Source organism: Tigriopus californicus, chromosome 10 (genome assembly GCF_007210705.1).
Source record: "Tigriopus californicus strain San Diego chromosome 10, Tcal_SD_v2.1, whole genome shotgun sequence".
Lineage (NCBI taxonomy): Eukaryota > Metazoa > Arthropoda > Copepoda > Harpacticoida > Harpacticidae > Tigriopus > Tigriopus californicus.
Window position 1 is genome coordinate 15283171 of NC_081449.1, and position 24357 is coordinate 15307527.

Genomic DNA, 24357 nt, shown 5'->3' on the forward strand with positions numbered 1-24357 from the left:
GCTATAACACACACGGGAGACGGTGAGCTAGTGAGCTGGTGAGGTGGTGGATGGGGAATCTTCCAGGAGCAAACTGTAGTGGCACTGGCTAAACTTGGTAAAGCTCTTCTGTTTGGTGATTGAAGATCTGGCACGATCCGGCATGGGTGTGCCCATGTATTCCTGTATTTCAAGAGTCGTCCCTGCATGACCTGATCCAAGTCGACGCGCTCATAGGTAGTCAGTTTAAGTATCCTGAGTGTCATGGAGGATAAAGAAGTAGATATGCTCTAGCCCTGGCTCGGGCAGAATTGGCATTCCGAATGTTGCGAAGCAAAAATGAGCAATTACGCCATGTTACATAAAGGGTTAGCTTAGTGGTGGCGGAAAATTTTGATGTGAGCCAATACGCTGATAGATTTTCCCGTCTCATGACCTTTATTGTGTTAGCTTTGATGTTTTCCTTTTAACTTCCAGGCATCTCTTTCATCGTCAAGTTCGGTCCCACTGCAATATTTCAAGGATACCTTTTTTACCTTGACAAGATCATGAAAACCTGCATACCTCTAAAGATCAAGCCAATGCACAAAAAGTGTTACAATGTACGTACTTTACGTCATCTTTGCTATTCCACGTTGACTTCATTGTTCGTCATGATCTCGCGCTCGAGTTCCGTTTTGAGGGATGAAGTAACTAGAGTGGAACACACCTTTTTTTGACCAAGGTCCAATAGTGAACAAAGTCATTTGCTCCTCATCTATCGGAATGCCGCTGAATCAGTTCAAGCACTAGACTTTGTGAAGGACATCCCTTCCGTTGCCCCAACGAGACGTGAGAAACGCAAGCTAAATCGTTGTCTTTATTGGGGGACACAATAGCTATCTGGGACAGCAATGGCGACAAACTCTCGTCGAGGCACCTGAAGAGCCAAGTTCCCTCGTTGCGTCCATGCGTGCTGTCCATACTCGAGTAGGTCGTCCCAGTAAGTGAAATCATACCCAGATCCTCCCATGATCCCAAAGGTATTGCCGATGGTGACAGCTTGGGGATAGAACATGGCTTTCGTGGTATCAGGTGCCGAGTGCCACTTCCCATGACTCACGGAGTACACCTCTGCAGTGCCGTACCCATCTCCACCCACCGCCACCACCTCCTTTTTACCGTGCTGATCCTCAAACACGTCACAAGCATGGCCATAGCGCTTGTACTCCATTTCTCCATTGTCAATCCAATTTCCTGCTTCAAAGCTGGATAGGTCCAATCTGTAGGTAGCTTTGGAGGCTGAAAGAATGGGACAGACACAATTCCACGCTTGAAGGCCCAATCGTTACTCTCGCAACCTCTCCTACATAGGATTAATTCTGCCCAAGAAGGGTGCCCACGGAGCCCGAAAGCTGTGCGAAACAAGAAGCTACTCACAATAGGTGGCTTCCCCTCCGATCAAATAGATCTGTCCATCCATCAAAGCCATGCAGTGGCTATGAGAAGGCTCGGGCAGATCTGGACCACGCCTGACCGTTCCATCAGCCGAGAGGATCTCTGTTGTCTTTGTGTATCCGGGAACCAATCCGTCAACCTGATCTGTTTCCCCGTCGAAACTGGTTCCCCCCGTAATCCAGAGCTTTAAGAAACCGAGGAAGACTTCATAATCAGGTTTCTAGCCAACCTTGAGACGTTCTCCTTGAGACGTTCTCTTTGGACCCACCTCGTTGTCAGAGAGAGCTATCACGTATGGAGCATAACGAGTCAGTTCCATCACAGCAAACTCGACCCACTCATTGCCAGCTTGATTAAATTGATAGCAAATGTTTTGGAACTCATTCGTTGCCGAGGAATATCCGCCACAAACGGTTGGAATCCCGCCCAAAAGAGCCCCTCCTGCACCTTTTAAAGTGAGGGGAAAATCTGGGACAGGGGCACAAACTTGGCCTGATGTGAGATCAATGATCTCGCAAGAGGCCAATTCGCCATTTTCCTTATTGTAGCCGGTAGTTACCAATACCGTATCACCCAGGGAAAATGGAACAAGGCACAGGAAAATCAGAGTCCTCATCTTGATTCTTGCTGATTCAAGATTGTTGAGCTGAGAGCTTGCTGACGTCACTCGATATTGACTATCAATACAATTACTGATTCTTTGGACCGAGATAAATCAATCTGACCAACCTCTGTGTGAAGTGATTCGCGAAAAGATGAGTGTGCTTCTTAAAGAAGGATGTGGTGCCTCGTTCGTTCTCTGCGGCTCAATATTAAATTTTGGAAAAACGGGCTAAAACACATCACAGTTTGAACTTAGCCTCGACTGATACAGATTCACCCTTTAGCCTCCAAGCTTTTCTTATGGTAACCATTCCCTGTGTCTACGTGAACGATGAGCAATCATTTACCCAACAGTATTTCAAAAAAGACTCTGTCAAATATCTAGAGCCCATTGATAGGGCTAAAATCTAAGCAAGTCCCCAAACACTCTTGAGCAAAGACAATGCAAAGATAACATTGATATTAATGTTTTAATCAAAACAATTGACGAATTTTAGTTGCATGCAGCAGGTTTCAATAGTCTTGCAAACACATTAAGCAACGTATTCTTTATCGTTTTGCTCTTAAAAAGCAATCAGATAACCAATGAAATGAATTTTTTGCTGGGCTCAAATACCAATAGACAATGTATACAGGTAAAATATCAAATAAAAAAAATATGATGGATTTTTTATCCAGTTTGCCATTTGAACTGAAGATTGATTTCTGAAGTCTTGGCTATGTTTGTACCATTATAAATGAGCCTAAGTATTGGCCTTTGGAAAATAAATATTTGGAATGTTTTTCCCAATATAAACGGTCTACATCAGAGTCAGGCGAAAATGTTTTCCTTGAATCATAATTGGCTACCTTCCTTAGCTTGAAATAGAAATTGTCTCCCACATGCTTGCAATGACGAGGAAAAGCTAGTTAGAAATTGGTCTATTTTTATTTTTTTGAATGTTTTTGAACGCTTGCACGGGATTTCTTTCGTTTTTTTTTTACAATATTCGCTTATAAGTTGAATTTATTAAATCCACTAATAAGCTGATAAAAATATCTAAGGCACTCTTTAGCCAAGGCTTCCTTCACAAGGTTTGTCTCATTGAGGTAGATTTTTTATATCTATACTTTTTTGTACTATCATAAAATTCGATTTCTGTATTATGCAGCCTTAACCTTGTCTTTTCCATTTAACATTGCAAAAAGCACCGTTGCAACTTCCGTACTTGTTTTCTTTTCCGTACCAATTAATGCCCAAATCTCACTCAATTGGAATTGGAATTTCTTAATGCTCCTTTGGTATTTTTAAAACCTGTGTTTATTAAAAATTGTTGCTCAAGTATTTTTGTTCAACACCATTGCAATGATTTATAACAAAATCATTTAAACCTTCCCCTTGACGCAATTGGCTAGAATTTTTTTCCTTTAAAACAAAAAAATGATTTAACTTTAAACATACCGTAGTTTGACCACTTGACCTAATTGAAGGAAGTAATGTAGGCTCCAATGATCCCTTTGCATCTTAAAAGATTTTGAAAGGAAATATTTGGCTAATTTTTTAGGTTAATTTGCAATTTTTTGTTGCATTTTCTGTCAGTTAAAATGCATAATTTTAGCAGCCTTAACGATTAGGTTTTAATCGGCCGTACCTTCTTTTTGCGTCTGGAGCAAAAAGCTTCGACTAGACCCAATTCATCCATTAAATTAGCCGATCCAAATTGGATGGCCCCACTTACTCCCACAGAAGGCGGTAAATAATACCCTTCGGAGGTGGAAGTGGAAACTTTCTTTCCAGGACACGAAACTTTTCCCCTGCCGCTGTTTGCCAAGGACCTGCCTGACCAGGAACCAGTGATATAAGGCAGTGGTAATATAGGCCCCTCTTGGTAATGGGTAGGTAAGTTGGCAGACTGTTGAGCACAAGTAGACTTAGACTTGTGGAAACACGCAAGTTGTCGTGGTGCTGGTAGTTGTGGTGGTGGGTCTGACCCTGATGCTAAATAAATGGGGGTTCCTAAGAGACTCAAATGAGGTGATCTATGAGGTTCGAGGGCTGAGCTATTGCTGAGGAAGATTCTCAAGCCTGTGGTTTGGGAACCAAGGTCGCGCAATCAAGGCTCCTTTTGGTCGGGATGCTGGTAATTGGTAACCAAAGCATTAGTTATTGCTATCCTTGGGACAGAGAGTTGGGACTGAATTGGGAGCAAATTGTTCTTTCCAATTGTCGTAGATTTATTTCAATGAATTAATTCTGCAACCAGAACAATCAAGTGTGGCCAAAGCGAAAAACACTTAAACCAGTCATTTGTTCTGGACAAATTATTATCTGGAAGAGCGGAATTCAGACCATGCAACTTTCCATCACAATATACAATTCGTTTGGTTAAAAATTTTTTTGATCACGACACTTTCCTAGTTGATGTTTGCATGGTGACCAAATAGGCTGCATTTTTCTTTTCCGGAAACTGGTTTTCAGGGGTAGAATCTTGACTCTTAATCACATAAAGCAAGCTGACCACAATTGTCAGAAACTTTATTTAATGCCTGTCTGTTCATGAGTGACTGAAAGGTAACGTTCTAATCATTGGCGAAGAGAAAGAACATTTTGGCCCATGAAACGTTAGCTTCTAATTGTTTCAAGTCAAGATTATACCTTGAAAGCCTGTTATTACAAAAGAAATTGCTTTTTCAATGAGCCTTCGTCACTCTCTTTGCACTCAGTTTATTCTAGTTCGGATTTCAAAAAAGTTGACATGGTCAACGCCTTAAACTCGTTTGCCTGTTAATACCTTCTCGTTTGAATGAAAAAGGCGATCTCGTGAAAGATGTCTTCCGTGGCAGCTGACATAAAACATTTTTCTAGCATGAATCTAAACCTTTGTCTCTTTTATGTTGTGTTCTTGGTCAGCCCTTTACTTTAGGGAAAACCTCTTAACAAAAAGATGAACAGTAATCTTCCATCAATTTGTGCTTCTTGGCGGACTTCAAATTTTAAGGTCTTACGCAGAAATCCATTCCACGACTTGTAAGAGAGGTTTTGTAACTTTTTGAACTGATAATAATGACCCCAGAATTGTTTTGGGTGCCTTACATGATGAGTCCGTGATCGAGATAATCCATCGGTACAGCCTTTCCACTTTTCTTATGGCCCCCTTACGTTGCACGAAATATGTTTTACGTTCTGCACTCCAGAGGGCGCTTTGTCATTCAGCCTCTACCAAATAAAGGGCCGATTGGGCCAATTCCTTGTTATTGAATTATAATGCGTTTGTGTTGGTTTTGACTAATTCTATCAAAATCTTATTTTCAATTAGTACCTCGGGTCACATAATGGCCGGAAAAGAAATTGCGTTCAAGGCAAAGTAAGAGCAGTTTATGTAACAATCTACGGTGCCTCTTCCCGTTTTCTTTGGGTCGTGTGACGTTGCAAATAAAGGCCCTTATTGGGCATTGAAGCAGGAAAGTAAAATGACGTCACCATCAAATTTTGAGAGCTCTCTCGTACTTTTGAGACTTGATAGTACTTTGTCAAGGGATTAAATTAGAGCACCAATTCATTAATTCATTAAACCTATGGTTCTTCTAACATTGCAACTTAATAATCTGTCACAGTTTTACTCATTAACATACTTAGAAAATACCATTATTACTAAAATGCTGTTTTTGACGTCATAATTTTCTGATTTTACAAAAAAAAATTGAAACCTTAGAAAACATTTTTGTTTAATATTGTGCATTGTATTTTGCTTATTTAGTTCCTTTACATACTGCATTGAAAAGTACCTCAGTGACCTGCCAAAATTTGCGCTGATATCATCAAACAGGACAGGATATTTAAAAGAGTCATCCATCCATGTTTTTTGCTGTTGCTTTCAAGTCTTGATTTGTTTGTACACAACAGTGTACAGATCGATGACTTTGACTAGGTTATGAATAAGTTCGAAGTAAAAACTAATAAGCTATCAAGTTTATGTTAAGGTGAGTGCAAATACATATTCTGTACGCATACTGACAGTTTTTACCAATAAGTGTTCAGTTTTTCTGAATGAATACCAAATAATTGATCTGAAAATGTGCTAATGCTTTGGGGAGCTGGGGACGAAGGGAGGCTATTGCCATTCCTTAAATATATGAACTAAGATTTCGTAACGAACGAACCCACTTGCATGAAAATTGATGAAATATCCTCGTGAAATCGGGATATTTTTTGGATATTTTCTTTTTCGAAAACAAAATAAATTCGTTGATATTATTTAGCTACGGGGCCTCAAGTTGAACCAAAGCTGCAGAAAATTGTGTCGAGAAAGATATGAGGGAACAGTGTGGCTGGAACAAAGCTATAATTTGATTCAACTTGATTCAGCAAGGATGTACGCTATGAACATGCTTAGAAGCATGAAATTGAATTTGTAACGAAAGTTGTGTACTGTTTAATCAGAGAAGGAACATAAGACTAAAAGCAAAAAAGTGTATGCTGGAATATATCTTGAATTTTGAAAGACTGCTTACTAACCATCTAATACAAATTACCACTCTTTATCTTTTATGTTAATTTTAATGGTTTATACCCTATATGTTTTTATTCCTGTGCAATGTTTCTCATGATTGGGTGCAAACACTTTGAATGGCAAATAATTGACCAAAAAAACAGATTGCAGTGTAACGAATATGAAATGAAAGCAAATCTACGTCATCATTACTCTCGTTAATTGAATATTTAGGCGGGTAAAACTGGTAATTCATTTTCATTTTTTCAACAATCTATAGAACCACAAAAAGAAGTAAGAATCATTTCGAAGTATAATATTCAATTTTTTCAGAAACTTTTGAACCTTATTCGGCTATTTTGGCGCTCTTGATCAAATTTAAATGGTCAAAAATGTCCTTTATTTTAATTTTTAATCCACGAAAGAAACCAAAAAACCCCAAATAGGACGTTCTTATCTACCTGCATGAAATTTAATGCGTAATAACAGACCTTGGAAAAGAAGTTACTAGGTGTGTGCCTTTTTCGGCTACATTTTGGATAAATTACCTAAAACATCGTTTTTGGGAAAATATCCCCTTTTTACATTTTTCGCACTTTTCATGATCTCTTGTTAAAAAACTTGAAAAGCAGAAAACAATCTTGAAAAGCAATCCTTTTGATGAGATTAAAAAATGGTCACTACACACCAAATCTGAAACCAACTTGATTGTCAAAAAAATCACGGCACCATATTTCTTAATCATTTAACAAAAAAAACCATTGCTTTATTGCCTTAATTTATGTTTTCAACAAATGAGAATGTATGATATCATCTTTTGAGCACGGTTTTCACAAACTTTAAACCTTTTCTTACCTTCTGGAACAAATTTTCCTCTTTTTTCACCTTTTTCCGAGGTCTATTTATGATATGCTTTGCAATCGTCACAAAACACTCACATACGAATTTGATTCATTTCAACATGGTTTTAATTAACTCCGGTTTTGACATTTTTTTTATCAAGATACGATCACATTCACATTCTTTGGTTATGTATTTCCACACTTACAAGCAGAGCCTCCGTATCTTGCACAAGGGTTAAAAAATGCCTTAAGGACACGTAAAATCATGTTCTATGTTCCTTAAAATTTGAAATAGAGAAGAAAGACGTCTTCTTTTCAAAGTTTTCTCCGAAATTCATTTGCACTTTTAATATATTCTACACAAAATGTGAAATATAAATATAAATAGTTCCCAACGCATGTTTGTCTGTATCTTGAAATTGGAAAAGAATCCCCTTCAGCGCAAAAAAATGATGTGTTTCTTGTCTGGTTTTTGCACCCGGTTTGATGTTAAATTAAGACCGAAACGATGTGAGTTCGATGGTATCGTCGTTATTTTGAATATCTTGGGCTTTTTCTTGCGATTTTCCGCAGATTTCTCGCCAGCTATTTGGAGGTACGGGTAACAAAATTTACCTTTGCTTTAAATGGTCACAATACTATATGGAATAAACAGCAAGGATTTCGTTAAAAAGTTCAATATCATAAAAAGGAAACCACCCAATACTTGCTTTATTCAAACTTATGGTCTTTTTTTTGTCTAGAATCACTAAGTGAAACACATTACTCTGTATTTGTTTGCAATCAACTACGACGTTCCAAACTATAACTCGCCTTTATTCAACGTCTACTGAATGATCACAGTAAAAACCACACTCAAGTTGTTATATTATCCCAATCGTCTGTTTACAGCTTCTCTACAGTTATTCCATCTTGCTATGATAAGTTGGTTTGGAGCTCCCAAAGTCTATTCAGTCACGAGACATGCTTTGGTCGCATTCTTCAATACTGTCATTCCTACCAGGGAATGCCACCTTGATGAACCGATTCATTCCATAGGACCCACAAAGTCTAACATAATTGTTAAGAGCGACAATTAGCTGGAAGGAAATTGTTCCCTGCTTGACTATTTGCCAGATCAATGGTCGTGTGTATTGATCAAGCTTGAAAGGGCGATATCGAATAGATTTGGAGGGGCAATTGGCCCATTACTTGCTCTTGAGTTCACCCTGTATCATATTTCTCAAGATGAGAAAAGTTACCTCGCCACAGGCAAAGAAATGGGGTTTTGAACAAAGTTTTCCAATCTTTTTTTTTCTTCCTCAAAACTTTAGAACACTCGCCATGGATAGATACCCTCATATCACTCTCTGTCACCCGTGACTTTTAGGTTCCCATCCCGAAAGGTGATGGGGTTTTGTGAGGATTTTTTACTCAAATACTCTCTGATGGTGTTTCAATCTGACTGAGTTTGAAGTTTTTGCGGTAGAAGAAGGCCAAGAAGGACGAAAAGAGCCCACAGACTGACTTCCACACGATCGTTTAAGGCCAATCTCGGATAACAACACTGCTAGCTTATCCTTATCTCTTTGAGCCTTTGGTTGCTCTTCAAGGGCTTGCTTGGCAAGTGGAATTTTTACTTGACAAAGGCCTTGAAATTTTCAAAAGAGGATGAATTAGGGCCTGCCTTAGAATTAGCCTTTACACTCCAAGAAGCCTATTCACTTTTCTTGAAAGAGGCAGATTTAAGAAGGTATATGTCGGAGAAGCATATCGAATTTCACGTTTACACCCCATGTTTAATCATGACGTTGAATCGTTGGACCCTCTGTTTATTCAAGACCCGATTCGCCACAGGCCACAATACAGCTAATTGAGGAGACCCACCCCTCAAGTGATTGGGCTACTCGTCAATAATCCAGCTTTTAACAATACAGTGAACCTGCGCTTGGATCCATGTCCCTGGTTCCCCAATAAATCCTCCCCTATCCCTCCTCCCTCAGTAGAAGTATTTGTGACGATTCGGCGTGTGTCCATTGACTGAACAGGAGGGAACAAATGGTCTTTTACTGAGGCTGATTGTGGCTCTGCATATCTGAATGCCAGCTCATCCATCCATTCATAGCTAGCTTGCTGGCATCAATCGTACTGATGTTGTCCATATGTGATGGGCCGGGGTTCTATCACGGATCGGCGGTACTATTTGGAAAAGGGATTTCCGTTATGAAAACACTACTACTCTACTTGAACGTCCTTGTTCCACGCAGTCAAAGAGGCCCCTCTCAATAAAAGTACCTTCATGCGCTTGCTTGTTTAGGACTAGACCAGCTACACTTGAATAAGATAAGAATACTGAATTAGGTTGGAGTGCTAAAATAAGCATTTGAGAATAGCTGAGGTGAGACGGATTCATGGCTCAACCTTGGTAACAGTATTATTACTTACCCGCAAATTTCAGCCCATTGAGAATGTACACGAGTGTGTGGCCGCGGGCATGGACCAGCATGATCTCCATTTGCCTCTGGGTCTCGTTTTTCCCTGTGGAACGCCCGCAAACTGGTAGTTCAACATGCACAACCGTTCCTAGTATGGTCGAAAGGAGACCCCCATAAGGGAACAACGACCAGGACCATTATAGTCGTCAGTCTACAGAGCCTCCATCCACCAACACTCGATTTGGTTCTTCAATTCATTTGGTATTCAGATTCGAGGAGCAAATTTCTTTTTTTAGTGGTTCAGAGTTTGCAATTACCAAACAGTTCTTGGTTAAATAAGAAAAAAAGCAGTTTCTGATTTAGTTTCCCTACCCTTGTTGGGTCTGTGAATGAGGCCTCTATCCCACTTTATTCCACGGAAGTTCATGTACCCCCCCAAGCCTCGCACTCGCCTCCAAACCCCGATCCCGAGGCTGACACGCAAGAAATACAAGCAAGGTCGGCGTGGAGAGCGCTTGGCGAGAACGAGAAAAGCAAAGGGAAGACGATGAAGCAAAAATGGAGACTAGCACATAAGATTGTCTTCTCTCTCTCTCTCTGTGGCCCATTCAGGCCTTTCTCTCTCTTTCTCTCTCTCTCGCTCGCTCTCTTTTCGTTTTCATCCAGTTGATCTCTGTTCTGGCCTTCTTTCCTCGTTGGTTCCATCCATCCATCTATCCATCCACGGACGGTGGTGTGTATGAAGACCATGGCAAGCTTCAGAAACGTGGTGGTTCTCATTTGAGTGGAAGACCTCGTCCGAGTTGGAAGCTACGGGTTCTTAATCTCCTCCTGGACTGGCCTCCGAAACTCAGCATTTGAAGCGAGACCCAAAGAGAGAAGAAGAGAGTAGAACCCACATTGCGAGTGGAACCACTCCTCTCCGAGAGTCTTTGGTTCTTCGTCTTGTCTACGTACTCGTACTACCGTACTACCGTACACACTTCAGACAGTGAAACGTAGTCGAAGTAAGTGCAAGCCAGAGAGCTTGAGCTACTAGCCGGCGAGCAAACCAGCCCCAGTGTTTGAGTGTGAGTGTGCCATTAGTGCTGGGATTTCTCATGTCATCCTGCCCGACTTGGCGGAGGAAACGGCCAACAGCAGAAGGATCCGAGTGGAACTAGATCACTATGATGAAGAAAAGGAAGCCACTCGATGCGTCGGCATGGTATCACGGTTCCATCACTCGAATAGCAGCTGAATTGAGTTTGGCTCGAGATGGAGACTTCTTGGTGCGTGATTGCATTAGTGCTCCAGGGAATTACGTCCTAACCTGTCGGTGGCGAGGACAAATCCTCAATTTTCGCATGAACCGAGTGCCCAACAGTCAAGAGGATCAGGATAGTCCCTCAGAGGGCAAGTTTCAATTTGAGGATGAGGCCTTTTCGAGGGTAGAGGACCTGGTGCTCTTTCACTGGCATCAGCAGCGGCCAATTTCCCAAATCTCGGGTGCTCTCATTCGTAATCCAATTCATCGGGAAGGAGCCAGTGAACAGGAAAATAATATCAACCACGCGAGTGGGCCTAACCATTTCTCATCCTCGTCTTCTCCGTTTTCGTCTTCCTCTCCTTCATCGTTTTCTCCCACCCTTCATTCTTGTCCGCAGACGGGCACAGAAGACGCGTCTACGACCATTCCGGCCTCGAATGGGTTGGTGATGAAAATGGCCTCCGAGTCGAATCCTCAAGCCGAGGGCGAAAACGGTGAAAACGGCGAAAACGGCGAGAAGGGCGAAAAGGGCGAAAAGGGATCCTACTTTTTTAGCGAGAATAATTTTGTCGTAAAATATCGGGATCCGGGTGAGAAGACCATGGGAGGGCTGGGAAGGCAGACTCAGAGCATGATTCTGGAGACAGTGCCAAATTTCCATGTCCCCTTGCCAGATGAGCATAGCCAGGATAGACAAACGCCCTTGGATGCGTGCCAACCCCGCCCTCGATACCAGTTTTGTGCCATGTCCTTGCCAAGAACCAAATCTAGTGATGTGCTCCTGTCTACCACGTCCTCACCGGAAGCGTCAACCATCCGAGCCAATCCAATCAATACATTCAGCACCTTCAAGCGATCACCCTCGGAATCTAATATACCTCCTCTGGTCCAAGTTTCATTGAGGCCCCCTCGCGTCAATAATGGCTTGGGAACGCGAAAATCAAAGCCACCATCGACATGTGATCCATTTCCGAAGGACATTGACCTCCCTGCTTCGCCTTCCTCAAGTGAGTCAACCATCTATGACGTGCCCAGAAAACCCCGACCGTGTTTGAGTGCGAAGCAAATTCAGTGTAATGGCCTCTACGACCAGCCTCGGGCCCTCAAGATACCCCCGCCACCGCCTCCTCGTTGTGTTGCCATGAGGAATGGGCGAAAACCAGTCACCAGTTTATCAGTGCAATCGTCTCTTCGAACCAAGAAGTGTGAGCCTAAACCGATTCCATTGGTGAACAATGGAGGAACCCTAATGGTGGCCACTAGCTCGGCGACTGGACCCATCCATCATCAGTCGTTATCTCATGGGGACGAATTGGCCTCGGATTGTCAGTCGTTTGCGTCGGAGACTGATACCTCGTATTTGGAACATCGGGAGCTCACCCCGCTTCTCTCGTCAGATAACGATTCCCTTTTATTTGATAGCTCCTCTTTGCCTGGAGATCCTTTTCCAGCGGGTCTTCCGGCCAATGGTCCTCATCATCAGTCCAATAACAACTCGAAAAACATGGGCTCGGCCACGTCGAGTGAAGAGACTCAATCAAGCTCAAGCACATCCACTTCGTGCTCCTCGAGTAGCCTCTCTCCGCTAAGTTGTAGCAATCACCCACCGCTGCCATGCCCCTCTTCTGAATACATAATAAGGCACCAGCATCACAACCAAAAACAACAACAACAACATCGTCAACAGCAACAGCAATCACACCATAATCACCAACGCACGAAGAAGGAGAGGAAACAGCGCTCCTCTCATTTGGGCTCATCGCAGGAACGAAGATCTGTGTTCTATGGAGGTCTCCAGGGTAAGAGGCTTTTTCTGAAAAGTGATAACAAGCCCTTAGATCCCGAGGCCATTACGGAAGCCCATCGGATCCTACTATCGACTAGCCCTGATGATCTGGCCCTTCACTTGACACATTTGGACATGGAATTGCTCTCAATTCGGTTGGACCACGAATATGCTGACCTGCCAGAGATCACATCCGGGCTGCATTTGATCACACTCGTGGATGGCAAATTCCTCCGCGAGGATGTCGTTGAGCGAGCCTTGTGCCTGAGGATATTTGTGCTCGTCTCCATTTTTACCTCTTCCAACTGGACTCAAAGTGTGAGGACTTTAGCGCAATGGATTGAGGTGGCAGAATATTGCCTTGATGCCCTTGGGAACCATTTCTCCTTCTTCAATATCACAAGTGCGTTAAGCCACGCTCATTTACAAGAGCTGTCAAAGTTGTGGCAGAATCTGGAGCAAAACCACCCAACTCAGGCCTTGAAGTACTCTCAACATTTAAGACCTCGGTTGAAAGCGATGAACACGCTCTCTGGAGACGTCTTAGACGGTGCTGTAAGTCACGTTGGTGGTGGTGGTGATGGTGGAGATGAAGGTGACGATGATGAGGGTAGCAGTGGACACAATGGTGGCCATCAGACCACAACGACCATTCCACACATTGTACCTTTCTTGTCGGGTTGCAAGGACCTCAAAGACAAGCGGACCTTTCGCTTACTTTACAAAGAGATCTTTCTCTCACCCAGTGATAGTGATCAGTCCCTTGGGGACCCATCCAGGGACAGTCGCGAGGAAGGCGCTTTGTTCCAATTACATTTGGCAGAAATGAACAAATTCTTACAAAGGATCGAGGACTTCAAGACACAAGCGGACACGCTCATGGCCGAATTCAAGGGAAGCGACGATGCCAAGATGGAGATCTTCAGGACAGACTTTCATTTGAGGCTTTTCTGGGGATCACGAGGCTGCATGGCCTCCACGGAGGAACGGCATATGAAATTCGATAAAGTGATCAACGCTTTGGCTACCATTTGCAAGAACATCGAGAAGACGCTTCCGTGAAGAAGAGCAATAGGACAAATTTTACGTGTGACCTTGACCTCCGAAAAGGCAAAGAAATATAAACCTGTATCAGGCAGTCCTGCCCAAGTTGCTACAATTTTATCAGGAAATGCCTATGGAAATGTTCAGGAAACGATTCGTTGGGATCATTTGAGACCCATTTGGCCTTAAAGACAAAAGCGATGTGACCTTGTTGGGTCGTCTTGGCTCATCCATTATTCCCATTACCCAATCGCTATTCCCAAATCCCTTCTCCGACAATGTGAGCCCCGATCGTGCATTTGCCCAAAGTAACGAGTTGAGGAAGCGGGTCGGCGAGTGTATTTTTGTTTTAGTAATTGACGTGCCCAATGCAGGCAGAATCGCCCGTTCATCTGTCAATCTGTTCCAGGCCTCTTCCGCGATCAAATGTTGCTAGCAGTCAAGGCTCTTCCTCTCCCCATCCATCTCTTGATTGAATATTGAACACTCAATAGCACTAGGATCAATCTTCGTTGTGGGAGGCCGAGGCAGGAGTAAGAATGATCAAACCTGACTTTAAAACAGCTTTATTCGAATTCAAACAGAAGAAAGAACACGTTTGCAACACACTCGAGAAGTTCATGATCAAATTACTAACTCTAGGCTGGATCCGAATTTTGACGGCCTTTGACACAGAGGACAGAACGAGAAACAGAAATGGAGAGAAAAGCTAGCAGCCTTGCGTGCTTGCTTCCTCGCCTTGAGTTTCTACATGTGTCGACTCTGTCCCATATTTTGGCCGGTCTGCGTAGCACCCTTATTGGAACCTGCCTGCAATCCGATATCCGCGTCCCGCAGCCTTCGAACGTCTTCCTCGGTGAAATTCCGCTTATTCTCCGCAGACATCTTGGGACCAAATTGGGGACCAGTGTACTCTGGGTGAAGTTGCGTCTAAGGAACCGCGATGTACGTCGAGAACAGTTGTTGTTGTTGATGTTGTTGTTGCATTTGTTGTTCCGCAGATGAGAGAGCGAGAAAGAAAGAGAGAAAAGGAAACCACATAAATCTCATGGTGCCAGGTTCATCCCGCTTTATGAGCTGGGTGAAAAATTGCCTCCATCCAGTATCGGCACCACTAAACTGAAGGGGCCAAATGGAAGCAAAGACATTTCCATATGGGAAATGGGTGGGTTGGAGAACTTCCGAGACTCCTAGAATGTTCCCAAAAAGGTCTTTTTTCTTCCTTCTTTTTTTGAGCGACAAAACGAGGAAACCACTTGGATTAAGAATGCATCGAGGTAAAAAAGGAAGGAGAATGATTGATCACCGTCCTTTTTTGCGAAAAAAAGAAGCCTCAAAACGCTTCAAATGTCAAAAGAAGCAGGTCTGTTTACTTTCGGTTATTGGAGATCATGGAGGCAATCACAAAATATTGGATATCGTTCAATGCTTGTTCAGCTCAGCAATACCATCCAGGCCTTACTGAAAGAAGGGCTCTACCATCAAACCACCAAAACATTATTATAACAAAGTATGGAAATTCAGTCGGGATACAAACGGATCAAAAACAACTAGAGAAGCTCTGAATGGGATTTGGACCTCGTGTCTCATTCCAATATTCGGACTGCGAAGGTTGCAACCGAAGTATTATTTCCAAATGGAATGTGAGAGCGTTAGTAGAGATTGTAGCGGGTAATGGCTTGGAAAAAGGCAGATTACAAAAAAGTTTCGCAAACTAAAGTTTGGATCTGGGCCAGAAAACATAACCAGATTCATTCCCACAATCCCACCACAACCGCTGCCTCCCATTAATGAAGGCTTGGTGCGTCATAAAATGAAATTAGCCAACTACTTTCAGTTGCCTTATCCGGCCAATGCATAAATTCGACACACACTGGCTGACACGAGATGTTTGTGACTTAAAAGTGGATTTACCCTCAATTGGTTTTGTCATAGATCAAATAGCTATTTTTGAATTTGGTGATGAGGTGAACAAAGCCCAGGGTTCGGTGACAAGAGTACATTCGTTTTATTGGCTCTCTGATTGCGTCAGTCAATTAAAACGAAACAGCCACCAACTCTAAACCTGGTGGTGGGCTCAGGTAACATGTTCTTGTTCGATTTTGTCCCCAAGAGGCTTTCATTGTCTTTTTCAGGACTCTGAAGTCATTTTGACATCATTCCAATTATTAGTGAGGCCATACATAGATCTTACAGAATATTGTTATAATATACCGGCAAATATCTTGAATTTCTTTGAAAACGTTTTCACACTTATTACTTTATACGTCCGTATGTCGTGGAGCTTTGCCCATGGAAGAAACTCACTTTCTGACGAGATCTTACCCCTATCAAATTTTAAAAAAAATGTCACTTAGTTAAATGCCAGACGATCAAAATGAGCTCCCCAATGTCGTGATGAAATACGTGCTGGAAACAAAGGCTAAAGGACGTAGGGTAGTGGTAAAGCATTCAATTTCGATTTTGGTAGTAGTGGTTCTATCTCCGACTAGTCAAGCCCAAGCTTCTTTGCACTATTCAAATTAGAACATGAGTTGTTGCTTTGCCACTTTCAACAGCATTGTAACAGAGTTTAAACTCATTATTTGCCAGGCTGAGGTAGGATCTAATGATGGGTGTTATGACGTGAAATATCACTATGTTCACCTCGTGATAGGCGCATACGGTCAGCAATGTACTTTGTTTACCGCTTGCCCGCAAGCAGAAAAGGTTCTTAGTATTAGGACAAACCGCATGGGTGAAACAAACAAAGGAAGTCCGAATGAGGCACTTGAGAACAGGATTTTTTTTAGATCATACTTCAAATTTGAATTGACTAACCAACCGACGGCCTCAAGGACACGAACAAACGGAAACCGTGATTTTTGTGAACGCACCAAGCATACGACAAAGGAGAGGTGTTTCATTTTCATGGCAACGTAATGTTCCACTCTTCGTGGAACACTTGGCATGCTCCTTTAGATCGCTGACAATAATTGATGTCCTGTCACATTTTGATCAAGTTCAAGTGGGCGGAGTTCCCAGGTGCGTTCGAGTCGAGAACGTTGCATGAATTGAAAACTTGCCAAGAACATGTCACCTTGTCTTGGTTGGTTGGTTGGTTGGTTGGTAGATTGGTTGGTTGGTTAGTCCCAATGGACTTGAATCCTTGGATTCTGATATTTTGAACCTCCTGTTGGGGGAAATNGGCGGGTATGGGGGGGGGCGTCTTCTTTCTTTCTTTGACTTACCACACGAGCCAAGGCCAATATGCCCAACGTAACTTGAGACAGATTTCGACGTTCGAAGAGATCGGCCGTTTGAAAGATCTCCTCTTCGGGAACACCATATTTCTTTAGGGCAGCCTGGAACCTGATGGGTCAAAGGAAGGAAACCATTATCAAATCACGAACGCGATCATTTCGTTAATAGGGGATATCATCAAATTGTGTAATTCACTTGACCTTTGTATGTTTTCCATGAGTTGGAAATTGGTGCCCCTTTCTTGAATCTTCTTGACACTACCGGGAGCGATTTTGTTGATCAAATGGCACAAAACCACGCCGTCCTTCAAGACGTCTTCGTAGCTAAAAAAATATATAGCGGACGAGAACGAGAATGTGTAGGCGTGGGAATTGGGAATAAGGGATTAGTGGCCAAGAAAGAGGATATAAATCAATCTTGTCACCCGAGCTCGGCTCAGCTCACAATCTACTTACGGCTTGTCAGGCAGTTTGGTTCCCAAAACAGATTCGATCCATTGGAGAACTTCGGCCTCTTGGGCGGCATTGCGTTTCTGCCAAGACATACAAAAGTAAGTGACAAAGTGTTGACAGTTCAATGGCGTACGTCTATTGTAAAGTTGTGATTGTCAATGGCCATTTACTACTACTCACCACCATATTTCCACAGAGGACGTTTGTCGAACGAGGAAATGGAACTTCTGGACCGGAGTGCAATTGCTAATGCAATGAAATTTCCAAGTGGGATTTTCCGACAAGACGTCAGACTCAACAGTAGACAAGCACAGATATGAGCTTGGGAAGAAATCGAACGATTTAACCCTGTACCATCAAGAATGAAAGCAATTCGTTGATATGGAAGGAAATGCAAGAAAATTGGATCGCTTTCGATAGAACAATAAACATCGAAAAAAAGGGATCAAGATTTTAAGGGTTAGTCCTTCAACCAAGCATGGCAGAATGAGATAGGCAATTTCAGATCCCGTGTTCCTGCTGATGTTTTGACTGTCATCCTTGAAGTCATTTCAAAGGAACAAGTGAGGCACTCTTCTTTCTCATTCAAATTGGGAGTGGAGCCGCCCCAATTCAGCCTGTAGAGCCTATGTAAGTAGGTGTACTTTGGAGCGAGGCAATTTCTCGCAAAACATCCTGGGAACACGCGGCTTTGGCTATGAATCTTTGAATACAAATCGAGACAGTCTCCATCCAAGCAAGGCCCCAAGCCCACGGCTACATCTCACTTGAGCTCTCACTCATGAAGAGTCTGGATTTGATTCCATTTGGTGCGGATTCTCGCCTCGCTCGACAAACACTTACTATTCCGAGTTGAAGCCAGTTCCCCCTCTCAGTGGGACTGATTTTTTGAACAAGCAAACACCCATTTCACTTTCTGCCTCATGTGTCCAGGCCTCTCTAATCCGATGAAGCTCTTCAGTGAACCCAATTAATGATCTTCCCGTCAAGTCCAGGTGGCGCAGCTTCCCATGCATTATGAGTGGACTTGAGTTGTGCCACTGAAGCTCGTCCTCCTTGCCGGGATTTGATTGTCCATAGGGTGCGCTTGTCAGCTGTTCTATACGCTACGGGGAATGTAATCCAAGGTACTATTAAAATGAAAGGTTATAATTCGTCTATTTCGTACGTTTGATTCTTAATACGATATTTGGTCTACCAACGCATTTGAGTTGGCAGACCTAGATTAGCCTGGGCCTCAGAAGTCTCAAGGTCAGGGCAAGTTAGAGAGAGGATATCGATAGTAAAATGATTTGTCTTTGGCGCCTGGTTCCACGGTGCCAGAATTTGAAATTAGCGTAAACACGGATTTTTACTGCCTCATGGGAGAATAACGCATCGGGTGTTCCAGATCCGAAGGCATTGCGATGAACGCAGTTGTTCCTTTTGTTGCGCTATGTTCTGAACTTGTCTAGAACCTTGTCTAACAGTTAAAGCAAGTCGCCACCACATCATTAAGTGTGATTTGATTCAAAAATAACAAAAAAGCAAAGGAATGCATCACTCTAAATACTACCGATTTTGAGGAAAGCTCAAATTCCGAATCAGGCTATGAAATGAAATAATGAAAGTAATGGCAACACGTATACTACCAAAACCTCTACATCAGAGTTTAGTAGCGGATATTGTGGGCAACCATCAAAGTATAAATGCAGTAATTTAGATTTTCATAGCCATAATGGGGTTTTATTAGATCAATACGCAAATTTCCCATTTTAGTTGAAGAAAGAAAGAATACCAGTATCAAAAAGATATGAATCAATTAAAAACTGTCAAATACTTGAGAAATTGATGCGTTTAAAATGTGCCGCATGCAATAAACTCTGTAAGTCTAAATCTCTGTAAGTTTAAGCGGTTCATTGTTTGGAACACATTACGGTACAAGTATGGCAAGAAATTGTGAGAGAATGAAGTTGCATCGAAATTCACGTGGTAAAACATGGCAAGTCAGATTCCAAAAATATGATAGTCTTCAAATAGGCAAGAAAAAAAAGTGATGTGAATCCCAACCTGGCATTTCCAAATTTACTCTGGACCCAACATGAGAAAAATGGGCCACAACGTGTTGCTAGATTGTGGCTAAAAAAAGCGCCAAAAGAGTTGTCAACAGGTAAGTAAGGATGTCATATAGTAACACGGCAGACGTCCGCCGCAAGTTTTAAAAGATTGTAGCTGCATGTTAATATGGGAATATTCCTGTTTTGGTCAAATTGATATTTTCTAAAGCCTGAATAGGCAAGCAAATAAACAATTCAAAATTCCGTCGAAGGAAAAATAAGTGTGCCATTTTGCCCGAAAGTGCCGCCATAACTTAGGTTTGGAATTGACGAGGAAGATAGTCAATGATAAAAAATATTAAGCTATTAGGTCTTCTTATAAATGATTGTCAAATCATATGATTTTGAACACTTCTACTACACATCCATTTTCTATTGGATTTGTCAGAAATTTTGGACCATTTCGGCGCTGATCTTTGACTTCCATGCAGCTGTTGCCAGAATAGGGAGTCCGAAGTCACGAGTTAGTGCAGATATAGCTTGAAAATTTTTAAAGAATAAACCATAGCCTATCAAATTCATAAGAATTTATGAATCAGCTAATAATGTTAAGGCATTGAAAACATAATCCGTTTAAATCGTATTTGTAGATCACAATCGGTGCATTAGTATCTTTGGCTTCTAGTCACGCTTGTTTCATGCACAACTGAAAAGTTGGCAACATGCACGACATCGCAACAACGGCGATAAGACGGAGTCTGGAATAAGTAAAGGTAATTGCGCATATTAGTTGTTCTAAGAACATGACCACGCCTTCTTAAACCTTAGATATCCTAGTAGCATCTTCGAAGAATAGCCAGGATGGATGGCAAAGTTGACAAAGAGAAGGTCCCTAGACAGGGCAAAAATGAGTCCGGATTACTCCTCGAAATTGTCATTCCCTTCCTTTTTGCGGGATGCGGTAAGTTTTATTAGAAAGCCTCTCGGATGCGGACATTAAAGATTCTTGATTATCTTTTATAGGGTTGAGTTTGGCTGGATTGGTGCTCAATCACGTCCAACATTGGCCAGTATTCCAACACTATCCGGATTTTTTTGTTTTGGTGCCGACTCTACTTGGCTTGAAAGGCAACCTGGAAATGACCTTGGCCTCCAGATTGTGCTCAATAGCTGGTTTGGGTCATTTGGATCACCCCACCCGAGGGAGACAAACATTGCTCTCCAATTTGGCTCTGGTTCAGTTTCAGGGCATTGTAGTGGGCGGGATTGCATCATTGATTCCGATTTCTATTCGCTTGTTGTGGCATCACGAGTGAGTGATAACCTGTGGCCTTGATTTTCCAAGCTTGTCCTTGAGGTTTATGATAGCCATTTGCGTATAACAAGCCACGGACTTCTAGAGATATGGACTGCAAACGGAAGCTAAAATATCCTATCTCCTAAACTGCTCATCTTATTCCAAATAAGCACTTGATACGACCACAGGATCTTGTTGAATAGATGAACTCAGCCAAGTTTGAGCCCTAACCTATGCTTAGGGAACTCAGGAGACATGTTCAAAGTTATCTAGTGAACACTACATAAAATTTGAATTTTCGGCCTGCTCTTGATCAGCTACATAAGCTTTTGACAACATAACTTTGAAACGATCGACTTTGCATGTAAATGATATAAAATTGACCTACCGTTAATTGAAGTGATCTACGTTTCTGATTTTATTACTTTTATTCGAAAAGTGGCTCAGAGTGGCTACGACCAAGAGTGGGCCGATTTGCCGGCAAGCTCGTTCGCAGTCCATATTTCTAGAAGTCCGTGAGCAAGGTCATGATAGGGCTGCAATGGGAGGGTGAAGCTGTCTTGAGCAAGATCAGTGAAAGGGTGCTCAAGTGGGTATACGGTTTACATTAATCTTTTGAAGAAAGAGGCCTAATTCTCACCAGGAAACCAGAACCAAGCCAATCTGAAGATTTATGACCACCTCGTTGTGGGTTTATGGGATGAGATTGTGGTCTCATGCCGGTATCGCTTAGCCTGCCGTTCATAATCATAAATAATAAGATCATAATCGCCTACCAGTCAACTGGCGACCTTCATCCACACTGGTAGAGACCATTCGCACGGTATATCATTGATGCCTAGGGTTAAAAAACTCCACCCACCGGCAAACGCAATTCTAAATAAGAAAGAAACAGTTTGAGAGCCAAGTGAGAGGGAGTTCGTAATTTGGTTTCCTGTTTCAGCCTCACACTGTCCAGGATCATTCTGGTATCGTCTTCCAGCATTGTAACGGCCTCAATTGCCAGTTTTCTCTTGGGAGTCATTATGATCGCCGTCATTGAAGGTAAGGAAGAAGCAGACTAGGGGAGAAAAGAACTCTTCCTGGAAGAAAAGGATAAAGAGAGTGAAGGGGGGTCTACAAATTACTCGTGGCATGCCACACTACCAGCCTCTAGAACCAAATAGATGGTTGTGGCCTAGAATTGCTCCGAAGATGGGAGATTGGTGTACCTTTTTTGAACAACAAAAACTTAACAAGGCTCCCTCAATTGGTATGGAAGGTACAAGTGTCCTGTGGAACCCTTTGTTTTGCTCCTTTCTACAACTACTTAGACCAACACCATCAAGTGCAGCTTAAAATGTATTCGACTAATATGGCGCCATTATTTTGAGTAAGAAGCCCTCTTGCCGCGTGACACCAAATAGCAGTCGGCGTTCAAACCGAATATCGAAATGAAACAACTTTAACAGAGTGTTGTTACAGGTTCTCGCAAAAAAGGATTGAATCCTGACAACATTGCTACACCTATTGCGGCCAGCCTTGGGGATGTGCTCACTCTAATCATCCTTTCCTATACTGCCTCCGGTTTCATGGCTCTTCTTCAATCGTTCCCTATTGCTCTAGGGCTCATCAATTTGTTCTATTTAGTTATCCTGCCCTATCTTTTTATTCAAATTACCAAGTGCGAAGATGCCTTAGCCGTTTTCTACTCGGGCTGGACCCCCGTTTTGATCGCTATGCTCATCTCAAGTTTGGGTGGAAAAGTGCTGAACTTGAGTATCAAACGATACCCCCACATTGCCTCGTATCAGCCTTTGATCAACGGCGTGGCTGGAAATTTGGTGGCCGTTCAAGCTAGTCGAATCTCGTCCTGGCTCCACGCCTTCAGTAATCTAGGACATGATCCGAAAGACATGGATGACCATGAATCTGACAAGATTGAAGCCGACCATGGCCGTACAGCGAGAATACTCCTGAGTTTGGTGGTACCAGGGCATGTGGCCTTCATTCTTCTTGGGGCCATTCTCCAAGGCCGATGGGAGTTGGATTGGAGCTTTATCGGCTATTTTCTCTTGGCCAGTCTTCTGCAAGTCAGCATGTTGCTCTATGTAGCTGAGAAACTCACACTTTGGTTATGGAAGATGAGAATCGATCCTGACAATGCCAGCATTCCTTATCTAACAGCCTTGGGTGACCTTCTAGGAGGCATCTTTTTGACCGTGGCGTCTCATCTCAATGAGTGAAGTCAAGGGCAAGCAGTGGTGGGTATTCGCGTAATGGAATCATTTCCTGTCATTCATCATTGAATGAGGACTCTAATGAGGTTCTCTTGTACCACAAATGCATAACGTCCGCCAACAGGAGAATGTATGAAGAAACGAAAACATAAACATAGGCTGTGTTAATGTAGCTCATAATGGGCTGAGAATGTATGAGTTCAGATCCATTGGGAAATAAACATTTGTGACCTTAAATTTCCTTGCCCTGTGGTTCTCGGTACTCTCTGTTACCTGTGTCTGATTTATTTGACTTATTTTTCACGACTTCAAAACCGTCACCGGGAACATTATCTCCAATGGTAGAAATTACAAGATGTTTATATTTAGTCAATGTGTATCTTTTTATTGATATGATATCTGTCCACCTTATAAAACATAAGTTGGCGGAACTGTCAAGACATTTTATTTAGAATAAATCCAAAGCTTTGCTTAAAAACTTTCCAGATCTAAGAATTCCTTACTAATTTAGTTAGAGAGCAATAATTTGCCCAAAAGCGGAGTCAGAGAATAAAGAAGAGGGGCGGTCTTCATTGATCGAACTCCCCGTGATTTGCAAGGGCTTGAAGGTGTTTGTGAAACGCCCGTTGAAACTCTTCATTTATAAGAGTTGACCCTAAAATCTAAATTTGGTACAAGTGATGCAACCCAAAGTGAACGCACATTATCGCCTGGATTTGTGCAATGCAAAAACAAATGAAATTGTACAAAAACTAAAACCATCTTGCCACATTGGTGCTACTACAAGCACAGTAATATAAACGAAAGGATGATTCACATGGGGGGAGATCGGCGAGATCATTTCAATCTGGCATTGTCGCACACTTTTAGCGCCCTCCTCGACCATAAAGTTAATGAGCTTGCTTAATATCACTCTCCTAACAACATTCTTGAGTATTTTTTGGAATGAGTAAAAATTTGCTAGCCATAGCTAAGTCTTAGTTTTTTATTGAGAGGTCATTGTTTGGTTGATTTAACCAAGAATACATTGATTCAAACACTGACTGTTTAAAGATCTCCCGCTTAATTGGGTTGAAGTAGCTCCGAGTCTCTTTTCACGATAAATTCTTGAAATTGGCGATTTAAGTCGTTGCTGTACAAGGCACGTCGTCTTTTTCACCATTTGCTATTGACCATGTCAGGTTCAAAGGTATATTGGTAAAAGTTTGTGTTGCTGACCCAGAGTAAGCCAAAGCAAGTACTTTGCCAAAGATTAAAATTCTATGTTGACACTGCCACACAAATTTG

General features: G+C 42.3%; 3 protein-coding genes and 1 long non-coding RNA gene across 6 annotated transcripts; 3 read left to right on the plus strand and 1 right to left on the minus strand.

Moving 5' to 3' along the window:
• The first annotated feature begins 74 nt into the window (after positions 1–74).
• Positions 75–1564, plus strand: LOC131889689 (uncharacterized). Its single transcript, XR_009374220.1, has 2 exons — positions 75–216; positions 457–1564. It is a non-coding gene; the product is annotated as an uncharacterized LOC131889689 (long non-coding RNA).
• Positions 1565–10355: 8791 nt separating this feature from the next.
• Positions 10356–14383, plus strand: LOC131888748 (SH2 domain-containing protein 3C-like). The gene has a single exon (XM_059237672.1). The coding sequence runs from the start codon at positions 10914–10916 to the stop codon at positions 13839–13841; it is 2928 nt and encodes a 975-aa protein (XP_059093655.1). The 5' UTR covers positions 10356–10913; the 3' UTR covers positions 13842–14383.
• Positions 14374–17854, minus strand: LOC131888749 (myophilin-like). The gene is made up of 5 exons (XM_059237675.1): positions 17699–17854; positions 17522–17598; positions 17267–17389; positions 17054–17174; positions 14374–14753 (listed from the first exon to the last, which is right to left on the minus strand). The coding sequence occupies exons 1-5, from the start codon at positions 17702–17704 to the stop codon at positions 14571–14573; spliced, it is 510 nt and encodes a 169-aa protein (XP_059093658.1). The 5' UTR covers positions 17705–17854; the 3' UTR covers positions 14374–14570.
• Positions 17855–20199: 2345 nt separating this feature from the next.
• On the plus strand, positions 20200–23307 carry LOC131888915 (solute carrier family 41 member 1-like). 3 transcript variants are annotated; one of them, XM_059237864.1, is made up of 5 exons: positions 20200–20327; positions 20383–20515; positions 20578–20866; positions 21795–21895; positions 22316–23307. In XM_059237864.1, the coding sequence occupies exons 2-5, from the start codon at positions 20416–20418 to the stop codon at positions 23074–23076; spliced, it is 1251 nt and encodes a 416-aa protein (XP_059093847.1). In that variant the 5' UTR covers positions 20200–20327; positions 20383–20415; the 3' UTR covers positions 23077–23307. The 3 variants fall into 3 exon arrangements, with proteins under 3 accessions (XP_059093847.1, XP_059093849.1, XP_059093850.1); XM_059237866.1 differs by having other exon boundaries at positions 20204–20327; positions 20395–20515; XM_059237867.1 differs by having other exon boundaries at positions 20303–20321.
• The last annotated feature ends 1050 nt before the right edge of the window (positions 23308–24357 follow it).